Here is a 23,297-nt window from a genome sequence, read left to right on the forward strand (position 1 = left end):
GAGCTTCTGTGTTCCTTAATCAAATGCAGAGATTAGGTCAACTCTGAGCTTCTGTGTTCCTTAGTCAAATGCTACCTGGATACCGAATTTCTTACAAGCAATTGAAAAGTTAAGATTTCCCATTCCCACAGTGCAAATGACGAAACTAATTTCAGATCCAGTGCAGATGCCCTGTAGAAAGCTGTTGCTTATAACTCTTGTGCCTATCTAAGACTCAGATAATGCCCTAGTTTAGCTTTCCAGCACGCTCATTTAAGTTATGCTAATGGATTAATGTGTTGAGTGTTATGATGAAAAACAACTGAGATGGATACCGTAACAAATCCCTTAGCAAGTTTTCTAATTCCAATCCAAAGGCCATTTATGTTTTGTTCTTGTAAGTTATGAGGAAACGTATCAAGCACTTTGCCACAACTGATTCACTTGCTCTTTGGCATGTACAAAACCAAGGCTAACTTGAAAATGACCTGAACATTGAATGTGCTTGCCAGCCAAAGTTAGCAGAGTGGAAGGCCTTGAATAATTGGGTTTGAACACAACCTGGGTTCAATCTTTGGCTAAATGCTACGCTATGGAGACACAGTTGCAAACCCTAGGCAACAAGATTTAAACATTTTTTAAATGAACAGAGACATGAGTGGGTACACACTCTAGTAAGGAGAGACTTCACAAATTTACTAGATGCAAATTATAAAACAAAGCGACCCTCTACAAAGTAAATCACTCATTTGCAACATTAGCTGAAATTCAATAAAATTACAAAGAAACAAGAAAATGGGCCTTTACTAAGAAAGAAAATAGAAACTGTGTATCTCCTCCACATTTTGGATTGATCAGAGACTTCAAAGAAGCTATTAGGAACATATTCAAAGAACTAATGGAAGTCATGTTTAAAGAATTAATGAAAACTGCCCTGGGGACATAGCTCATTTAGTCAGAGCACTGTGCCAATACAGTAACGTTGCATGTTTGATTCCTAGTCAGGGCTCATACAAGAATCAACCAATGGATGCATAACTAAGTGAAAAAACAAATCTGTTTCTCTCTCCCCCCACTCTAAAATCAATAAATTAAAAAATTTTTAAGAATGAAACCTATGATGAAAACAATACAATGCAGAATCTCAATTAAGATATAGAGTATATGAGAGACCAAATAAGAATTTGGTGCTGAAACACAGAAAGGAAAAGAAATCAACAGACAAGGGGGGGGGGGGGGGGGAAAAGGAAGGGAAGGGGAAAAGTCAAGGAACATATAGCAAGGACTCATGGACAAAACCAAAGGGAAAGAGCTGAGGGAGGGAAGGAGGGAAGGGGCAAGGGAAAGTGGTGGGGGGTAGGCAGAGACAAATGTATTTGAAAAAATAAATTAAAAAAATAAATAAAAAAATAGCTAATTCTAGTTAAAATAAAAAAAAATTGGTGCTGAAAACTAAAATGATCTGAAATGAAAAATTCAGTTGATTTGACATGGTAGAAGAATCCAGTAACCTTGAAGAATCAACAGAAATTACTGAAACTGAAGAGGACAGAACAACGAAAAATAGTAACAAAGCCTGAGAGACCAGATCAGCATCAAGTGTGTCAACACATGAGAAAGGATATTTTCAGAAGAGAGAAAACAAATAGGTAAGTATATTGGAAGAAATAATTGTCAAAAACTCGTTTGATGAAAAATATTGATTTACAGATTCAAGAAGCTCAGAAAAATCAAGTAGAAAAAACACAAGGACGTGTACACCTAAATATATCACAGACAAACTATTAAAAGACAAGGCTAAGAAAACTCTTAAAAACAACAAAAGAAAAACAGGAGATAAACAACCTATAAACAAAGACGACCCTAATTTTGGTTAACAGCTGACTTATCAAAAATAATGGAAGTCAGGAGTCTGTGAGAAAACATATTCAAAGTGATTAAAGAAAAAAAAAAACTGACCATGTATTACTCTATATTCAACAAAACAATTCTTTTTTAAAAGGCAAAATAAACACATTCCCAAAGACTGAGGATATAAAATTATATAAAGCAGTAGTTATTTGTACTGTTGAGTTGTAACAGGAACAGATATAACAAATGACACTATCAGCACAAAGATATACTAAAACAAAATTAGTACATTTTAACAGAATTTGTATTATTTTGTGGTAAGTTGATGCATATTATCATCCCTAGAGCAACCACTAAGATATAACTCAAAAAAAGAGGAACAGAGGAATCTCTTTGCCTATGATAAAAACAGAAAATAGCAGGTATCAAAAACAACTGTATCAATATTAAACAGGAATGAACTACATCTCCAACTCAAATAACAGGGGATAGTGAGACTGGATTTTAAAAAGGCAAGATCCAATCATGGCCAGGTGGCTCAGCTGGCTGGAACATCGCCCTGTATACCCAAAGGTTGTGGGTTTGATTCCCACTCAGGGCGCATACAGGAGGCATCCAATGAATGCTCTCTCTCATATCAATGTTTCTCTCCTCCTCCTCCTCTCTCTAAAATCAATAAACATATCCTTGGGTGAAGATTATAAAAAGAGGCAAGCTCATACAGGACATGTATTCATAATATCTGGTTTCTTTTTTTAAAAAAATATTTTATTTACTTTTAGAGAGAAGGGAAAGGAAGGAGAAAGAGAGAAACATCAATGCGTGGTTGCCTCTTGCACACCCCATACTGGGGACCTGGCCCACAACGCAAGCATGCACCCTGACTGGGAATTGAACCCGCGACCCTTTGGTTCACAGGCCAGTGCTCAATCCACTGAGGTACACCAGCCAGGGACATAATATATGGTTTCTTAAAATGCCTACAACAAGCAACTTTTGAAGGGGTAGAGGGTCATATATTTGAATTGGTATGTCTCCAAATATCTAAGAATGGCAAATAGCGCAGGACAGAACGCTCGACATCACTTGTGCTAGGAAAATATGTTAAATCCACAATGAGATATTATTTCATATCCACTAGAATGGCCTTATCAAAAAGACAAACTATAAGAAGTACTGTGTAAGATGTGGAGACACTGGAAACTTAAAACATTGGTGAATGGAATATCATATGGTATAGTTACTTTGAAAACAGTTTCTCAGGTTCATAAAACTTACTACCTTAGTTATCAATTTTAATCCCAGAAGTCTACCCAAGAAAAATGAAACATGAATCCACACAAGGACATGTACACACACACATATATATACACACACAAAGGAGAGAGTGGAAAGGAGGAAAAGAGAAAAAGGGAGGTGGCAATAAAAACAATTAGGCAAACGAATACGATTTATTAATCTATGTCAAGCACGTATGGAGGTTCCTTCTACTATTCTGGTAACATTCTGCAAGTCTTAAATTAGATAAAAAATTTAAAATTATTTTAAAAAGGGGCAAGATTCTCATGTGGCAAGTTCCTCCTATCAACATCTTCAATGAAGACCATATACAGCTTAAAAGTTATTAGAAAACTATAGGTAATTTTAATAAAATCACTTCAAGAATATAATTTGGTTAAATATAAAAACCAATACAATGTACTCTAAAATAATCTTTCTATTGAGTTAAATAAATTTATCTGTAAATCCTGTAACAGTATGTTCATATTCACAAATTCTGAATGAAAAGCAAACACAATTTTCAATTTCTGACACAGGGTAATTAAAAAATTCATTTTGAAGGGGACTGAGCTTTCAGTCTAATTTTACTTTGAATACCAAACATAATTATACAGTTATTCAGAATTTGAAAGGCTACTTTTTTATTTAACAAAATACTGCCACTCTGAAATAAATTTCATTAGTGTGGTAATAAGGTTAACAACAAAGACCATGAAAATGAAAGCTGTACTTTTAAGTTTATAATCATATACATTTTGATTATATCCATACATTAACAATTCTCTATTCTTGAGAATTTTAAAAACCATTTTATAGATGAACAATCTGGAGCATAATTAAATGCATCTTACTGAAATTTCCACTGATGTATGTAGAAATATGGTTTACCAGAAGCCAAATAGCAGTACTTCTTTGTCTAAGATCAATGGCACTATCTAGAAATGAGGACAATTCTTCAACAATTTCATTTTGTTAAGTAAAAACACTTCCAAGGAGCTAAAGGCACAATTTTATTTACATCTAATAGAGTAACAGACAATAAAATCATTACTTATGTGCAACCTAATAACTGATGAACATTTCTCAAACAAGATGTTTTCAATCTTGATAGTTCTTTATTTTCTTTAACATATTTGGGATGGATTGCTAATTTGCAATATGTATCACTGTGAGAATAACCAAAATTAGGTAAGTGTGACAAAAGGTTGACAATGTGTTTCACACTCTTGAGTGGTACCATGTCAAGAACAGGAGAAAAGCGTTGCAAAAGGAGCATACTGCAATGCTACATATATTCTTGCAGTAAAACCAACAATGTACCCATTTCAAGAGAGTTATCATCTTAATTCTAATTTCTTCCCCTCAAGAACAATTTGAATCTCTTTGGCATCCAAAGTCTCATAGATCAATAAAGCTTCAGCTAGATTCTTATGTTCTTTTGCATGCGTCTTCAAGATATGTTTGGCTCGTTCATATGAGTCCTAAAATAGAAAAGCAGATATGTAACAGGCAAAACATAAATTAGAAAAGAAAAAGAAAAAAACTTTATGTACACTAAAAATGAGAAATTTATTTCTATTTACAAAAAATAAAAGCATTTAAAAGCTTGCTTCCCAAAAATAACTCTTTTGTACTCTTCAAGTGTTCTTTTTTAACTGTAAAATCTATCACATAGAAATATGACTACCTCAGACAAAATGCTACTTTAAGAAATTATACACTCTACTTATCTGCTTTTTAAATGACTGTGAACATAGAAATCTGCTTCTCTATTCAATATATATGTTTAAAAAGAAGGAAATTTGATCCTTTTGCCTCTTGATTTCACCAATTTATTTGATCTAGAATGGCCAGAAAAAGATCTTCACATTTTTTCACTTGGTAATACACTCACTTGTCAATATGTGATAACTGTAACAGTATTATTGCAGCTGATCCTTGATTTAAGTGCATTTTTTCTTTGTAACCAACCTTGATTTTGTCACTTAAATCTTTCAATTATCTTTCCAAAGGTGAGTCTGGATTAAGTTTATTAGGTCATAAACAACAGCACTACTAACAGTTCATTTCTGGCAGTGACACAGTTGTCTGTGCAATGTTTCTGCCTATATGAGTATTTAATCATATTTCAGTCCTTAAAAAACTGGATAGAAAATATAAAAGTGAATTTACTAACACCAAAAAGCATAGATCATATAAACATGAACCTAAAATACTATGAACTAGTAATCATGTCCCCTTAATGACGATGTAAACTTGGCATCTAGAGGAAGGAGTACCTACTGCCTTCCCAATCTATCATTTAAAAAATCAAGAACCCAATTTTTGCCATTCTGTGTTCTGAGTTTTCAGAAACATATTAAAGCAAAGAAAGAGTGTTTCTGATGCTCTAGGTACTAAAACATAGATAATTTACTCAGAATATCATAAATAGTAAGGAAAGGAGAATTAAGATTCTAGAAAGTCAGATACTTCTGTAACACCTTCTAAACTTTTCCATTATATAAACTTGCCATATCCTTAACTACTCTAAAACATTTCTTCTACCTCCTTTGAGTTAATAAAAACTTCACTTTCCAGGGGAGACTGCTTTTCCAAAGACCCCAAGTGGCAGTTATTTACTCTCATTCCAGATTCTTCAGGTTGAAGATGTGAGCTCTTTGTTCCCATCAATATTTCCAGACCATTATTATACAATCCTCTTCTGTGAAGCACCATTCCTTTGAAATTTATACTACTAGATTACAGCCTTTCCCAACACCCTTCACTGTGCCACCTAAGTCCTCATTCACTGAAGATTTCTAGCACTCAGCTCAGTCTCTTCCATTCCAAGACCTGCCTTCACGCGTGCCCAAGTGGACACATATTCAACCTCTGAACTAGCTTCAGACCCACATATCTTTCCCAACCTCTAATCTTCACTAAGACACCTCAAATTTAACATGTATGAAACTGAACTCATGATCTACATCCTTCCCAGCCTTAGGTCATCACCAGTGTTTACTCAGTAAATGACACAACTAAATAGCTACATGAGGCAGAAATCTAAAAATTTTATTTTTAGACTGAATTAGGTGCTCTCTCATCCACCATATCACAAAGGCATTTTAATTTCACTACATCCATATCTCTTGAACCCCATGTTTCTCAGTTTCCACTTTTCACCACCCTAATCCAAGTATCCATTATACCATGACTAGATTACCACAGAACCTAAGTGATCTCACTGAATTTATTCTTACACATTTTTTTTTTACCCTAATCTGTATTGGGCACTGCAGTCAAAATGACCTTTGTTTTGCTTATTTTGTGTTCTCAGCACATGCACACTGCTGGGCATCGGCAAATAACAATACTTGTTGAATATATGTCAGAATGAGAAAACAGTAAAGACTCAGTAATAAATATACCTGATTCAAATACTTCTTATGGTTTTGCAAATAGAGAATTGAATATTTATAATCATTGATATAAACTGTTCTTAGCCTATGGCCAGAATAAAGATCTAGCCTACGATGAGAGGTTCTCTAACAACGTATTTAAATCATTGTTGCAATGGTGCACCTATTATCTTTATTATACACAGTCATATTTCTAAGAACAAAAGCCTTCAGTTATCTGGTAAGCACTCAACTATTTAGGCACGTTATGGCTAAATAAGCACAGAAAACTACAATCATTACCCTCAGAAGGATTCTGATTTCTTGTTCAATAGCTGACTGCGTTTCTGGACTCAGTTTCCCTGTATCACTGTAGGTCATAACTCCAAGCTAAAACAAATGGGAAGAAATTGAACATCAACAACAACAACAAAAAAAACCCCAAACACTAATAAATGTAACAGAGGAAGTACTATCCTATATATAAGAAAACAAATTTCACAGGGGGTGGGGGCAAAGAAGAAATTCAATATAAAAATGGCCTAAGGACAAGGAAATTTCATCATTCTTCTGAAAGTATAAGACTAAAATTAGAGAATAAGCAAGAGAGAAAATTTAAAATCATAAGTATGCTTGTGAGTGCCTTCTTAGACATCCTTGGCAGCTATTCCAATTCCAGCAACCCATAATTCAGAATATTAGAATTGCTTCCTGGAACCACAGCAATAATGTAAGAGTGAAATACGTGAAAAGGGTAAAGTATGGCAAACTCAGCAAGTAGGTCTTTTATGTCATGTGAATAGTAACAGCTAAACAATTTGTCTTATCATCTGGTTAACTCATGAAGTAACAACTGTTACTGTTCAAGCAGCTAGAATAGAAACAATGCCATATGTGATTACTCAGAAAATAAGGTTTAGTTAAAAATAAGCTGGTACAAATCCATTTGGAACAAGACAGAGGAAAGTAAATGTTATCAATTTAAAATGAGAGCCCACCCTCACAGAGACACTTGGTACTTATCATTTAAGACATGAGAACAATTAAAATTAGCCAATACCTTTTCACTCATTCCAAATTTAGTAACCATCCGCTTTGCTATTTTAGTTGCATTATCAAAATCACTGGAAGCACCTAAAATTTAAAAATACACATAGAACTCAATTTTTAAAATATATCTAAACCAACAAACGTAATTTGAACTAAAGCCATTCTACATAGCCAACCTGTTGTAATATGGTCAGTTCCAAATATAAGCTCCTCTGCCACTCTTCCTCCCATACTAACATCCATTTGTGCAAGCAGCTGAGCTCTGGTTTCATTCCATCTGTCATTCTCAGGCAACAGGGACACCTAGACAATTGAAAAATAGAGAAAAGATTCAGACCTTTTTTTTTTTTTTTTTTTTAAGATTTTATTTATTTTTTTTAGAGACACGGGAAAGGAGGGAGAAAGAGAGGGAGAGAAACATTGGTTGCCTCTCACAGGAACCCCAACTCGGGACTGAACCTGCAACCCAGGCATGTGCCCTGACTGGGAATCAAACCAGAGACCTTTCATTTTGCAGCACGATGCCCAACCAACAGAGCCACAGTAGTCAGGGAAAAATTTAGACGGCTTTGAAACACTTATGTTAATAACCAGAATCACCATTTGGCTCTCTCACCTTGCTTAATACCGTGATGCTGAACGCCCAAAGACATTTAGTGTAGATGGTCATCAGATGACTGATGACAAAACCATTAATTTATAAAATGAGAAAAATTCCTTATAAAGCAAAATGGGTTTTATAAATAACAGGCAGATAATGCTGCTATAGCCCTGTTTTAACCTCTGCTGCACAAAAATATTTAAAATGTCTATAAATAGAAAGATATGAAAATAAAATTTGTACTCAAAAAGAAAAATCTTAGAAAAATTATTGAACCAGTACATAATTTCTTCTGTGGGTAGAAAATAACAATTACATAATTAATAATTATACTGTGTTGTCATTCCAGAATCAAATTTCATAATGTAAAGGTACAGTGCCTGAAATATTAAGGATATTCTTTATTAGCAGATACATTTCACAAGTATCTCTAATTTCAAGATGGTTTAGGAAGTTAAAGTATCAACAAACTTGAGAAGTAGTTGAATTTTCTTTCTAAGTGGTTTTTATCAGCAATTCCATATATAAGCTTCTGGGAAGTGCTATTAGAAAGCAAAAAAACAAAATACTTACATGCCCAAGTGTTGGCCCTCGTGGCATGATTGTAGCTTTGTTAATTGGCATTGCATCTTTAGTGTAATATGCAATAATAGCATGACCAGATTCATGATATGCTGTGATGGTTTTGTTTTTGTTATCAATTTCCACGCTTCTACGTTCAGGACCTAAAGGCAAAAATTTAATCAGGTAAAATACTCCATTAGAGAGATCTATTTAAGTGAATAAAACCAACTTGCCTCAAAGTTGTTTTTTTTTGAAGTTTTATATATATAAAAAATATATTTTTAAATACTTTATTTATTTTTAGGAGGGAAGGGAGGGTGAAAGAGAGGGAGAGAAACATCAATGTGTGGTGGCCCCTTGTGCATCCCCTACTGGGGACCTGATCCGCAACCCAGGCATGTTCCCCAACTGGGAATTGAACCAGCGACCCCCTACTTCACAGGTCAACACTCAGTCCACTGAGCCACACCAGCCAGGGCTCAAAGTTGTTCTTAAATTAATATCATTTACTATCATTAACAAATATTTTAAACAAAGTTTAAAAATGGGTAGAATTCTACACATATACAAGGTCTGTCTAGAAAGTATCCAGCCATATACTATGAAAAATTGAGATTTACTGAAAAAGATACAAGAAACATTGTACATAGGACAATGACGCCTCAGTCCCCTTCAAAGGAGGCACCCTGGGACCTCACAGAGTTCTCCCAATTGCCATCATCTGCCTTGTCCTATTTTCCTGAATCTTAGTGACGGTCTGAAATCTCTTCCCTTTCAAAGGTGAGTCTAGTTTTGGGAAAATCTAGAAGTCACAGGGCGCGAAATCTGGGCTGCAGCAGGGATGAGTCTCCAGGGTAATTTGCTGTGTTGCCAAAAAAGTCTGCATGAGACATGAGACATGACGCATGTGTGGGTGCACTGTTGTGATGAAGCTGCCAATCGCCAGTTGCCCGTAGTTGAGGCCTCTGAATCATCCGAATAATTTCCATGGAGAAATATTCAAGCTTAATGCAAATCTGAGGCATATCCATTGCTCTACTCAGTCATTTTGAATACAATGGCTACACAGTACACATGCTCAGTCAGTGGCAGCTACTGCCCCCATTAACAAGTACAGTGAAGTTGACATTGTTCACACATGCGCATTCCAGTCTACTCTCCTTGGCTGCCAGGTTACATTGACAGCCTGCAAACCATTCTCATTATGTTAACAATGGCTGGACTTTTCCCAGACAGACCCTGTAAACTACAACATTAACTGAAAACCAAAATTGTTAGAAATATCATCTTAATTCTTTTATCAAAAAAGAAAGCTTAATTCTATTTCTAGAAAATAAACTTCCAATTTAAAAGGCATGTCATAACTAACCTGTTTTGAAGTCAGTTCAAGATTTAAAATAAAAAGTAAATACTTGAAACAGTTAAATTAACTATTCTTTTTTCAGCAATATCAGAGAAGAGTAAAAACATGGCCACCCATCCTCCCCAGAAAGTATCACCATAAAATCTATATTCGCCTGTAAGAGGCCAAATTATTTTGCTACATTCAAATATATATTTTCTTGTTCCTATACCTTTGTTTTTATTAACCTCTCAAAATGAAAAATTTATTCTCTAACATACTGAATAGTATAAAATATAAAAAAAAGAAAACCTACCCATTAGAATTTTATCTTTGGAAAACTCTAGTTCTTTCATGGTAACCATTTCTTTTCCATCAACAGCTGCTTTTAATGCAGCTTGGTTCACAAGATTCTCCAGTTCTGCTCCAGAAAAGCCAACAGTACCTCGGGCTATGATTTCTGGATCAACAGCTATAAAGATATATCAACACAATATTAAAATTGTAATAGTTAATAGAAAGTTTGTCACAAAGAACTCAAATTTCAAAAGAAAAATGAAAAGAGCCATTATGAACTATAATATAAAATATTTATCTTTTAAAAAAATTTTTTATCAATTTTTAGCGAGACAAAAACATCAGTTTGTTGTTCCACTTATGAATGCATTCATTGGTTGATTCTTTTTTAAGATTTTATTTATTTATTTTTAGAGAGAGGGAAAGAGATGGAGAAAGGGAAAACATAAATTTGCGAGAGATACAGGGATTCAGTTGCCTCTCACAGGCCCCCAACTAAGTATCTGATCTGCAACCCAGGCATGTGACCTGACTGGGAATTGAACCAGTCACCTTTTAGTTCACAGGCCAGCGCTCAATCCACTGAGCCACACCAGCCAGGGCTAAAATATTGATTTTAATGAAACAAAAATAAACTTACTTACTAAATTCTAAGGGGAAGAAGCCAAAGTTGCTATTACATATGCCATTAAAATCGCCTTTGGGAAAAGCACATTCTTAAGTTTCAATAACTTTGTCAAAAATAGAGAAATGCAGAGTTATCAGACAATTTTAAAACCTTCAATTATGACCTATATATTTACTGGCCTAATGACAAATCGAAACAGCACATTCACACTCAACATTATGTTTTCTAAATTTCACCTTGGAACACTTTGAACATAAAAGCAACCTTTACTATGGGAAACATATTTGGTTTTATGACTTGATTCTTGTATCTTTGAAAATACTGCAACTTTAATAGCTATTTTATTACTCAGGAAACTATGATGTTTCCTTTCCATGTGTTTTGTTTTACAGGTGGCTTTCCCCTCCTTTGGCACCAAAGTGATTATATCATGAGGTCCTATGTTCATAATATACAGGCACATTTTTACATTTCATAACATTTCATATTTTACATTCATCTTTAAAAAACATACATGTATTCATCTTGAAGTTTTATCTATCCAGGAACTTAAAAGAAAACTTTCATAGAAGCAGGACTCAAAATAACAACATTTCCTGGATATAGATTAATTACGAAATGGAGAAATAAAGTAACTGGTCTTTTAAAAAAAGACACTGATCAAGTAAGAAGCACAAACAGAGTGGACTGACATATTACCATTTTATGAAGATAACAACATTTGTATCATGGAATTAGACTTACATTGATCAAACTTTATTTTATTGAGATACCATTTCAAAATTTCTGTTCGGCCTTTTACATCTGGCCTGGGAACTGTAACCTGCATGTCAAATCGACCAGGACGAATTAAGGCGCTAACGGAAGAATATAAAAAAATTGAAAATTAATAACCTGTGTTGAAGGTCAAGTTAAACAGGACTACCACTCTAAGGAAATGATGGAAAGACAATGCAACCAGAGCTTAGAAGGAGTATTGAACATAAGTGTTCAGATAATTCCTTGTAAAAGTATCTCACATAAGCTTCAATAACCAAAAAGCAGATCAAAAGTATACACAGATATATGTGTGCATCTAGATAGTACACAGCATTCAGAAACAAAAATGTGCAAGTCAGTGAGGCCGGGACCAAATAATTTTATACATCTATTATAAGAGCTCCATACCCCTCTTAACTGCTGTAAATACAGAATGTTAAACTAGAGTCTCAGGCAAAGACAACTATTATATCAAATAAAAATATGACTAACTTCTATAATACAATCAACAAAAAATAAAACTATAGTATATTTTATTTTTAAAATGCTCTCCACCCAAAAACGTTTGTGTGGTATATAAGGTGTCAGAAGCTTATGTTATTAGGTTTAATGAGATAGAATTCACATGTCACCAAATGTAAAGTAAATAATCCATGTGAGCGTATTCTTGCATGCGTTCTCTCTCTCTCTCTGTGACTTTCTAAATAAACTTTCTCTTGTAATTTGAAAAATAAATAAAGTGCATAATACAGGGGTTTTTAATATATTTAGAGCTCTGCAACCATCACCACAACCTAATTGCAGAATATTTTCAAAAAGCAACCCCACATCTGATGATAGTCATTCCTCAATCTCCCTCATCTCTGGCAACCCCTAACCTATCAACTTTCTGTAACTATGGATTTATGTATAATGGACATTTCATATAAATGGAACTATATAATATGTGATGTTTTATGATGGACTTCCTTCTTTAAGCATAATGTTTTCAATGTTCATCCATGTTTCAGCATGTATCAGTGCTTAACAAAAATTTTCTTTAATACTTACTTATCTAATGCCTCTGGGAAGTTTGTGGCTCCTATGATGATAACTCCTTCATTGGGTTTGAAACTATTTAAAAAAAAAAAGTACCTTTTCACTAAAAATTAAAACAGTGCACATACACAAATGTTCTACATAAAACTCTTTAACATTAATCTTAACAGCAAAGAAAATGGACTAATATATTTTATGCCTCAAATGATACCTCTATTTTTTACAAGGAACAAATGTTACACCAGTGTACATCAATAAAACTGCTAATAATAAATTACTAAATCATCTATAGTAAGACACCTGCACAATATTTGTTCTACTTAGGAAGAAGTGATCTACCACAAAAAGCTTGGGCATCTGACTAATTTTTGAGAAATTATTTTCAAGTTTATCAATTTAAATTATTTGCTCCTAGACTTCCTATTTGGTTCCAAAATGTCATATATATAGAAAAAACAAACGTTTCTGCTTCTTTCAAAGCAACCCCAATTCTTGCTTTGTATATTATGAATGCTGATATAAGCTTTTAATGTACCTCAACACTCCAGTCTGGTCACAAATTGTCCAGGGACCAGCATACTCTCCCTTTACATCTCCAAATAGGCTGTCTTGTCAGAAATCGCTGCCTTCTTGTCACAATACAATAAATTTAAAAAATGTGTAGATATCACTCATTAAAAAGAACTAGTACATTAATTACCCCATTAGGATTAAAAATAATACAATCCAAAGAATAGCTTGTCTTGACTTCTTGCATGAGGGACTACTCTGTTGCCTATAAACTAACATTTTTCCTCTCTCTTGAATGTCACCAAATATATCACCATACTCCAAAGGCAGGAAGAGTCAATTACCCATCCATTTCAGCAAGAAGTTGATTTATTGTCTGCCTTGAATATGGATGCATTGGAGATTCAATTCGCTTCCCACCAACAGAATCTAATTCATCAATAAAAATAACACATGGAGCATTTGCTTTTGCTTCCCCTAAGAAAAGAGAGAAGATTCAAGTAAGTTTAATGAAATCAACACTTTTTGCACAAAATCATGTAAGACTGTCAAAAGATATTCATTAGGGAGAAAATACACACAAAAAAAAGTTTGTTTTTTTTACTGATTCAAGAACAATAGCCTCAGAAGAAAAGAAAACTATACCATAAAGAATGATACGTAATAGCCCTGGCGTGGCTCAGTGGATTGAGTGCTAGCCTGCAAATCAAAGGGTCGCAGATTCGATTCCCAGTCAGGGCACATGCCTGGGTTGTGAGTAGGGGATGTGCAAGAGGCAACCACACATTGATGTTTCTCCCTCTCTCTTTCTCCCTCCCTTCCCCTCTACTTAAAAGTAAATAAATAAAATTTTTAAAAAGAAAAACTATTATATACAATGAAAACAACCAAGTCTTCATTCACTCATTATTCCTAGCTGTAGAAACCATAATAGTTAGACGTTAATTGCATACTACTGAATTTTAAAAAAAAACAACAAAAAACAGGTTTTCCACAGCCCTCAACCGCATCTAATACTACCACTAGCTATTCTGACTATATTTATGAAAAAAAGTACAGTTCTGCTTTATCTCACACATGAAATTACCTGAAAACAGCACCACAACAACGGTACCAGCTCACTACTAATCTTAATCAAGTAGCAAACAAAGGGTAAGAAACCCCTTTTCTGCCCTGACTGGTGTGGCTCAGTGGGTTGGGTGTCATCCTGAAAACCGAAAGGTCACTAGCTGGATTCCTCGTGGGGGCACATGGCCGGGTTGCCTGCCAGGTCCCTGGTTAGGGGCATGCGAGAGGCAACCCATCAATGTTCCTCTCTCACACATCGATATTTCTCTCCCTTACTTTCTCCCTCCCTTCCCCTCTCTCTAAATATAAATAAAATCTAAAAAGAAAGAAACCCTCTTTCCCTGAAATTAAAATAAAATTATTATTGTATAAAGGATATATTAAAACATACTAAAAAGATTTCTTATGCGGCTGGCTCCCACACCCACAAACATCTCATCAAATTCTGATCCAGAAGCGTAATAAAAAGGAACATCAGCTTCTCCAGCCACAGCTCGGGCAAGAAGTGTCTTCCCTGTTCCTGGTGGTCCAACTAAAAGGATTCCTAAAAAGGAAAAATAAAAGTATTTAAGAATGACTCAACTTAAAGAAAAAAAAACAAAAAAAAACAAATCCTGATATAAGTCTGAAAACCAATAGTTACTAATTTTTATAATTTTGAGGTTAAAGGCACACTGATGCCCAATATTTTGAAAGAGAACAAAACACTTGTCTCTACTAATGATTCACTTCAGGATCTTCTCCATAACTCATTTTCCTGTATCATCTAAGTACTGTCTACATATCAGACATAAATAAGACTGAATCTTGAAAGAAATTAATATAAACTTATTTATCACTAAACAAGATAAAGTTTTAAAATAAAAACATTTTAAAAGATTAGACAGCAAATGTATTGCACAAACCTTAAACTGATACTCTTCCATAAAAAAATGCATTTTAAAAAATTCTAGAAACATCTGGTGAAAATTTGAAAAATACTGAAGAGTACATGATATCAAGACAATTTTAATAGCATAAACAATAAAATATTTTTAAAAAGAAAATAAGATTTTTTATTTGGTAGGATAAGTTACCGTTTATTTAGGATATTGTCCTTACTCTTGGGTGATGCATAACAAAGTATTTAGATGTAAAGTAGTTAATGTCTACAACTTTCTTTCTAACTTTTCCATATGTTTGAAAATTTTCATAACACGTTTTTCTTAAGTTATTAATAACAGAATTCTCTGGTTTAGGTAACGTTTTCATTTTTCAGACATTTAAAAAGGCAACAAAACTATATTACTATTGTATTTTAACATTTAGAAACCCATTTTAAGTAAAGTTCAAAAATACCCTTGAGATTATCCCTGGCCCTGGCCAGGTGGCTTGTTGGCTGGAGCATCATTCCGTACACCGAAAGGTTGCAGATTTGATCCCCAGTAGGGGTACATGCAAGAGGCAACCAATCGATGTTTCTCTTACATCAATATTTCTCTCTTTCCCCTCTATCTCTAAAATCAATAAACATATCCTTGGGTGAGCGTTTAAAAAAGTTATTCTTTTATTTTCATGTTACTATGGTTCCTAACTGGTTTAAATCATCATTCATCAATTTCCGTAGATTATATCTTAGTACCTGAGGACCTTCCCACAAATTAATAAAATATTCTTGTGGTCAGAAAGAAAAATGTAATTATTTTTATGGTTTTAAATATGCTTCCTATGATGTTACATTATTGATTTAATAAATGAATCCTAAATTAGCAAAGATTCGTGCATATTATTTTTATATACTATTGAACATTCTCAGTAGAAATACTACAGAGTATAAAAAGCAAGCCTTAAAATAGAAGTGCCCCCTTTAACTCATCAACTCCATTTCTAGCACTGGAATCTATAATAATCTATAACTGACAAATTAATAAAACTAGAATTTGTTCTAAGGGAATATTTAAGCATGTGAACAAAGCCTTAAGATATTAGGATGAGCATCACGGTGCTAATTTCAATAGTAAAGATTAGAAACATTTAAAAGTTCAATATAAATGTTTTAAGTATAGTACAACCATACAGAAGGATACAATAAAGTCATTACAATTCTGCACCCAATTCCAGTATGTAGGTTTTTCCTTCACACCAACAAGCAATTCTAACATCAGTTGGATATCTTATAATTCAACTCAATTCTGACACTTCCTACTTGGAGACAGCATTAGATCTCATAGGTTAAGAACTCAGTCTCCCCTGCCCCCTCGAGATCTCAGTGGCAAGACTAGGCTGTTTCCTGTGCTTCTGACCAACAAGGTAGTCAGAGGTTCCCATGTCTCGTTTCCTGGGTACACTGATTTGCTAGAGCAGCTCATGGAACTCAGAGAAACATTTACTTAGTAGATTACTGGTTTATTATAATATACATAACTGAGGAACAGCCTGATGGTAGAGCAAACAAACCCCATCCTATGTTTTTATGGAGTCCTCCTTACATAGGCATGATTGATATTGGAGGTTGAACATTGATTCAACATCCATCCTCTCTCACTCCTCAGGGGTGGGGAAATGAGTGGGTGGGTAGTACTAAATGGTCCAACCTTCTAAGCACAGGGTAGGTTCTCCTGACAACCTGCCCCCATTCTCAGGTGTGCTCCAAAAGTTACCTCATAAACACAACTTCACTGCTCTTTTCACTAGGAAATTCCAAGAGTTTTAGGAGCTCTGTGTTAGAAACAGGGACTAAGACTAAATATATTTAGTATAAATCACAATGTCACATAGTAATTAAAATCATATTGAGTAACTATGAGAAAACATCCATCAAACCAAACTGAGAATATTCTACAAATCTGTGTGTATTCTACACCATTTTTAAGAGCATAAAACATCCACTCTCGGCCCCCCCGACACACATACACACAAAAAAGGAATTTTTTCAGATTAAAAAAATCTAAATGTCAGGACCCTGGATTGGGTCCCAAACCAAGGTGGGACTGGGAACAAGGGAACTAAACTACAAAGGGTATTACTGGGACAAATACTGAAATTTGAATATGATTGTAAATTGGTAAGTTTTGGATCAATGCTAATAACAACTGTACTGGAGTTGTATAAACAAAATATCCTTATTCATAGGAATACACATTGAGATACTTAGGAGTAAAGGAGCATGCATAATATGATAAAACTTTCTCTCAACTGTTTAAAAAAATACATGTAAAGAAAGCAAATGAGCAAATAGGACAAAATATTAAAAATTGTTCAGTTTGGGTTGAGTATAGTTCTCTGTCCTTTTCTTGCAAATTCACTCCAAGTTTGAAATGATAACATTTAAAATGACTCCAAAAAGGTTATAGGCCAGTATGTTCACAATGAACACTTACTTATAAAATAGCAGTTAAGAACTCTAAACTTTAATCAGTTAAATCTGATAAAAACTGAAGTAGTAATATATTACGGTATTTTTTGATATCAAGTCAGATAAAGGGAAGATATCTTACCTTTCGGAAGTTTGCCTCCAAGCACAGTAAATTTTTGTGGATTTTTCAAGAATTCCACAACTTCCTGTAATTCTTGTTTCGCTTCCTCTACCTAAAGTGACACAATTTAACAAACAATTTTAAATAACAATTAGATGATCAAGGAATCCTCTTTGGAAAATGTAAATTTAACTGGAAATTAATTTGTCTTTTTTTTTTCCAGTAGGAGTATATAAAAATACCCCTTTATAAATACACAAAGGGTTTCCTCCTAGCCCTTATTGCCAATTCTCCTTATTGCAAAGTCTCCTTACATATCCCATCAAAAGACATGTTTAACTTCTCACATTTTTTAAAAATGTTTTATTTCTTTTTAGAGAGAGAGGAAGGGAGAGAGAAAGAGAGGGAGAAAAACATCAATTGGTTGCTTCTCCCATGTGCCCCAACGGGGACTGGGCCTGCAACCCAGGCATGTGCATCAAACCGGGAACCTTTTGATATTTCAGGATGACACTCAACCAACTGAGCTACATTGGTCAGGGCTAACTTCTTACATTTTTAAAAAACAGTGCTTCTGCCAGTTAACAAAAACTATTATATTCAAAATTCTAGTCAAATGTGTCAGTGGCATTTGATCTAGCAAGTTTCAAATCCAGAATTTTTTTTGGACCTGATTATAAGCTTCAAGGGCAAATTATGTGGAATTATAATACTATATTAATAAATATATTATTATATGATATGTTAATAGTATATTGCTACACTATATTAATAAAGGACCTATGTTTAACTTAAAACATTAACTTGTAATTATGAGGCTGTTTCATTATAAGAAATTACTACTAGATTATAAATGATTCAGTTCCTAACAAATGCCAAAGGACAGTGACTGCAATTAAGCTACGGTGTACTGATACTATTTTGTAAATGGTTATGGCAAACACAGTTTAGAAGATTTAATCCCCAAAATACTGCCATGCCTAGCAAGAATGAAGTCCAATGTGGCCAACAAAAATAAGTAGAACATTAGCTCAACTTTAAAGACTCTTGATGTGAGATTACAAAAGGAGACGATCAGAAATGGTGAGCAATTTTCCAAGTTAGCATACTATAAAGTCACAAATAAAATACCTAATGTCAAAATGATAACAAAAATTAGTGCAGAATGCCAGGTGTTCAACAGTGACGGCAATGCTAAACTAATAATCAACAGTCCATTAAAGAGACCAAAACCATGACTTTGCTACCAAGAAATACAGACCTAGTGCTCTAGACTTAAATTCTCCAAGGAAAACCCAAAACCTTTTTATGGGTGAAATTTTCCTATTTACAAATGTTGGTTACCAATTAAAATTACAAATGTGTCTGTGTGGGCACTTATTTATATCTATTTTTTTAATTTTAATCTTTATTATTGACATTATTACAGATACCCCATTTGCCCCTTTTTACCCCACTCCTCCAAGCCTCCGCTCCCTCTTCTTCCTGGCCACCACCACCCTGCTGTCTGTGTCTACGGGTTATGCATATATGTTCTTTGGCTAATCAGTGGTCCCCTCTCCCTTCCTCTCTGACAGCATTCAAACTGTTCCATGTGTCCATGCCTCTGTTTCTATTTTGTTCCTCAGTTTATTTCGTTCATTAGATTCCACATACAAGTGACAGCATATGGTATTTGTCTTTCTCTGACTGGCTGTGAAAATCAGTGGGGATTCCACCTGCCCTGTAAGAAGTGGGATGGGTCAGTGCACGGAAGATCAGTCACAGGAATCACCCTGGACTCCACAGAGGAACAACTGCTTAGCATGGACCAGAGTCATAAAGGGATAAATTAAGTGGCGTGGCTGAAGGGGTAGGGCTGAAGTGACAGCAGCAAGTGTCCCTGTGCAAGGGGTCCCTCTCCCATGTCATCCACAGTCAATTCCTCCCCTCCATACAACATCAGCCTGGACAGGCAACAGCCCCTTCCTGCTGACTCCTGGAGGCCCTGCCTGTCCAGGTTTACTCCCAGTCTTTTGCAAACTCCAGGGTGAGCCTGCAGTGTAGACTTTATTGGAAACTCTCCATGATGTTCAGGAAGGCTTCAACAGTGCCAATCACATGGAAAGACATTGAGTTATAGGGCTAGAGGGGAGGGCCATTTTTCCCTGTGAACCTGAGCTACACCTCCATTCCTGTGCAGAACTTCCACTCCACACAGCCAGATCTTGGTCAGTTTTAGCCTGGTGAATTCTGCTAAGTTCTTCACCTCAATGAATCTCTGAGACCCTGCTCCACCAGAAAAGTACACTTGTCCCAGGTGTGAGGGCTATCTCTGGTGTACCCTAAAACCTGCTGTGTGACCTCAGACCCGGCACCAGCTCCAAGTGTAAATCTGTATCAACTGGGGTGAACACCACTCGCTGAGACCTTATCTCATGCAACTCATGCACCGCAACAGGCTCTTCCAATAACTGAGCCTAACAGGCAGCTGGCAGGCAGAGGTAGATCTCGGGATTCCTTGAGCCACTTGCTGACCTAACCCACAAGCCCTGAGCAGGTAGAGGGAGGCTTCGGTAGCAGCTTGGCCCCTCCCACATGCACCCAGACCCAGCAGAGGCAGACAAATTCTGCGAATCGCTTCATAGTTCCAGACAGGAAACCCAAGGCTGGTTACAGGCAGCATCTGGCATGTACCTGCACCACAGTCCCCCGCAAAAGGCCCCAGAACCAACGCACACAGTGTTGGGTTTCAGGCCACACCAGAGCACAACCCAATTAGCTCCAAAAGTGGCACACAAAAAAGGAGATCTTAGCAGGCACCAGATCCTGCTGGGGTGAATTCTACTTCAGAGAGTCAGCACCAGCACAGCAGCTCGGATACAGTGGGCAGGGTCAGTCCCCACAGTGAGCCATCCTGAAGACCAACACCGCCCACAAAGCGGTCAGCAGCAATCAAGACTAAACTACAACAGGGGGGCTCACACAACCCACACAAGGGGCTTTCCTGGAGCACCTAGCTCAAGTGGTTAGGGAGACCGCACAACTGAGCCCCACAAGACACCTACTGCATAAGACCGCTATACCATGACATAGCAGATCTAATTAACACAGGGAAAGAAACACACAGAGGCTGCCAAAATGGAGAAAGAAACATGCCCCAAATGAAAGAACAGAAGTCCCCTCAAAACTAACTAACTAAAATGGAAGCAAGCAAGCTACCAGATACATAGTTCAAAATAATGGTTATAACGATACTCAACAAACTTAGGGAGAAAATGGATGAACTCAGAACTTAGATAACAGCATAAAAAAGTACACAGAAACCATAAAAAAGGACATAGGAACCATAAAAAAGAACCAGTCAGAAATGAAGAATACAATATCTGAAATGAAGAATACATTAAAATGAATCAATAGCAAATGAAAGTAGAGGGCCATATCAGTGACTTGAAGGACAAGGTAGTAGAAAACACCCAAGAAGAGCACCATAAAGAAAAAAAGAATTGAGCTTTACACGGTGGCAGTATCGTAGCCAATGAGGTTTATCCAAGACTTAACTACCGCTAAAAAAAAAAAAAATTGAGAAAACTGAGAATTGTCTAAGGGCCATCAAGCCTAACAACATCTACGTCATAGGAGTACCAGAAGGAGAAGAGAGGGAGCAAGGAATTGAAAAACTATTTGAAGAAATGACTAAAAACGTTTTTAACCTAGTTAGAAAAGAGGTTCACAAGTCCAAGAAACACAGAGTCTCAAACAAGATAAACCCAAAGAGGCCCCACTTGATAATTAAAATGGCAAAGCTTAAAGATAAAAAGAGAATCTTTAAAGTATCAAGAGAAAAGCAGTTAGTTATATACAAAGGAACTCCTGTAAGTCTGTCAGCTCATTTTCTCAACAGAAAATTTGCAGGCCAGAGAGAATGGCACAAAATATTCAAAGTGATGCAAAGCAAGGACCTACAAACAAGACTACTCTACCCAGCAAGGCTATCATTTAAAATTGAATACTAAATAGTTTTCCAAGAAAAAGCTAAAGGTGTTCTCAGAAAACAAAATTCACATATTCTGTCTACAAGAGAGCTGCCATAGAACAAAAGACACACACACACCAAAAGGGATGGAAAAAGGTATTTCATGCAAATGAAAAACAAACAAACCAAAACTGGGGAAGCAATACTTGGATCACACAAAATAGACTTTAAAACAAAGGTTATAACAAGAGACATAGATGGTCATTACATAATGATTTAAAAAACCCAGTAAGAGGAAATAATCCTTGTAAAAACTCATGCACCAACATAGGAGCTCTAAGTAACCCTTGTAAAAATTTATGTACCCAACATTCGAGTACAGAAATACATAATGCAAATATTGACAGGAATAAAGGGAGAGGTCAATAGTAAGACAGTAATCTAGGTGACTTTAACACTCCATTGACATCAATGGAAATATCTTCCAGACCAAAAGAAAAAAAATCAAAAAGGAAACAATGGCTTTAAATGACTCATTAGACCAAATGGTTCAAAATTGATATTTTCAGAACACCATAAAACTGCAGAATACACATTTTTTTTCAAGTGCACAAAAAACATCTTCCAGGATAGACCACACATTAGGCTATAACACAAGCCTCAATAAATTTAAGAAGGTTGAAATCATTTCAAGCATTTTCTCCAACCCTAATGGCAGGAAGCTGGAAATCAATTATAGGGAAAAAAAAAACAAAACCCTGAAAAACACAAAAACACATGGTTCTAAATAACCTGTTACTAAACAATGAATGGGTTAACAATGAGATCAAGAAAGAAATCAAAAGCTACCTTGAGACAAATGAAAATAAGAAAATGGAAACTCATAATCTATGGGAAACAGCAAAAGCAGTCCTAAGAGGGAAATTCATAGCATTACAGGCCTATCTCATGAGACAAGGAATATCTCATATCTAACGCTACACCTAAAGCAACAAGGACAAGGACAACCAACAAATCCCAAAGTGAGCAGAAGGAATAAAATAATTAAGATGAGAATGAAAATAAATGAAATAGAATCTGAACACAGACACACATGTGCGCGCGCACTCACACACACCAATGAAACCAAAAGCTGGTTCTTCAGAAAGAGAAACAAGATTGATAATTGTTTACCAGCCTGTCAAGAAAAAGAGAAGCCCCAAATAAATAAAATAAAAAATGAAAGAGAAGTAACTGACACTACAAAAATAAAAAGGAATATAAGAATATACTATGAAAAATTATATGCCATCAAATTGGACAATCTGGAAATAACAAATTTCCTAGAAACATACAAGCTCCCTAAGAATGAACGAAGGGGGGGTCAGAAAATCTGAACAGACCAATTAAACCAATTAAATCAAAGCAGTAATCAAAAAACTCTGAACACTCTCTCCGCTGCATCTACTGCAAGGATGAGGACCATTTCCAGCAATCAGACTGTCGACATTCCAGAACATGTCAACATCCCTTTGAAGGGGCGTACAGTTATTGTGAAGA

At 35.4% G+C, this 23,297-nt stretch overlaps 1 protein-coding gene across 1 annotated transcript in view; it reads right to left on the reverse strand.

The window, feature by feature from the left end:
• Positions 1–4,206: 4,206 nt before the first annotated feature.
• Positions 4,207–23,297, reverse strand: part of YME1L1 (YME1 like 1 ATPase) — a 52,713-nt gene continuing 33,622 nt past the window's right edge. The window contains exons 9-19 of the mRNA XM_054592297.1: positions 17,825–17,915; positions 14,740–14,892; positions 13,625–13,757; positions 12,783–12,845; positions 11,718–11,830; positions 10,365–10,520; positions 8,716–8,867; positions 7,718–7,844; positions 7,552–7,625; positions 6,795–6,881; positions 4,207–4,592 (exon numbers count right to left, since the gene is read on the reverse strand). Of these exons, the coding sequence (XP_054448272.1) occupies positions 4,449–4,592; positions 6,795–6,881; positions 7,552–7,625; positions 7,718–7,844; positions 8,716–8,867; positions 10,365–10,520; positions 11,718–11,830; positions 12,783–12,845; positions 13,625–13,757; positions 14,740–14,892; positions 17,825–17,915 (1,293 nt within the window). The 3' untranslated portion in view covers positions 4,207–4,448. The remainder of the gene's footprint in view (positions 4,593–6,794; positions 6,882–7,551; positions 7,626–7,717; positions 7,845–8,715; positions 8,868–10,364; positions 10,521–11,717; positions 11,831–12,782; positions 12,846–13,624; positions 13,758–14,739; positions 14,893–17,824; positions 17,916–23,297) is intronic.

The sequence above is a fragment of the Pteronotus mesoamericanus genome, unplaced genomic scaffold (assembly GCF_021234165.1).
Source record: "Pteronotus mesoamericanus isolate MK-2021 breed Mesoamerican mustached bat unplaced genomic scaffold, CSHL_Meso_final contig_130, whole genome shotgun sequence".
In the NCBI taxonomy this organism is placed as follows: domain Eukaryota; kingdom Metazoa; phylum Chordata; class Mammalia; order Chiroptera; family Mormoopidae; genus Pteronotus; species Pteronotus mesoamericanus.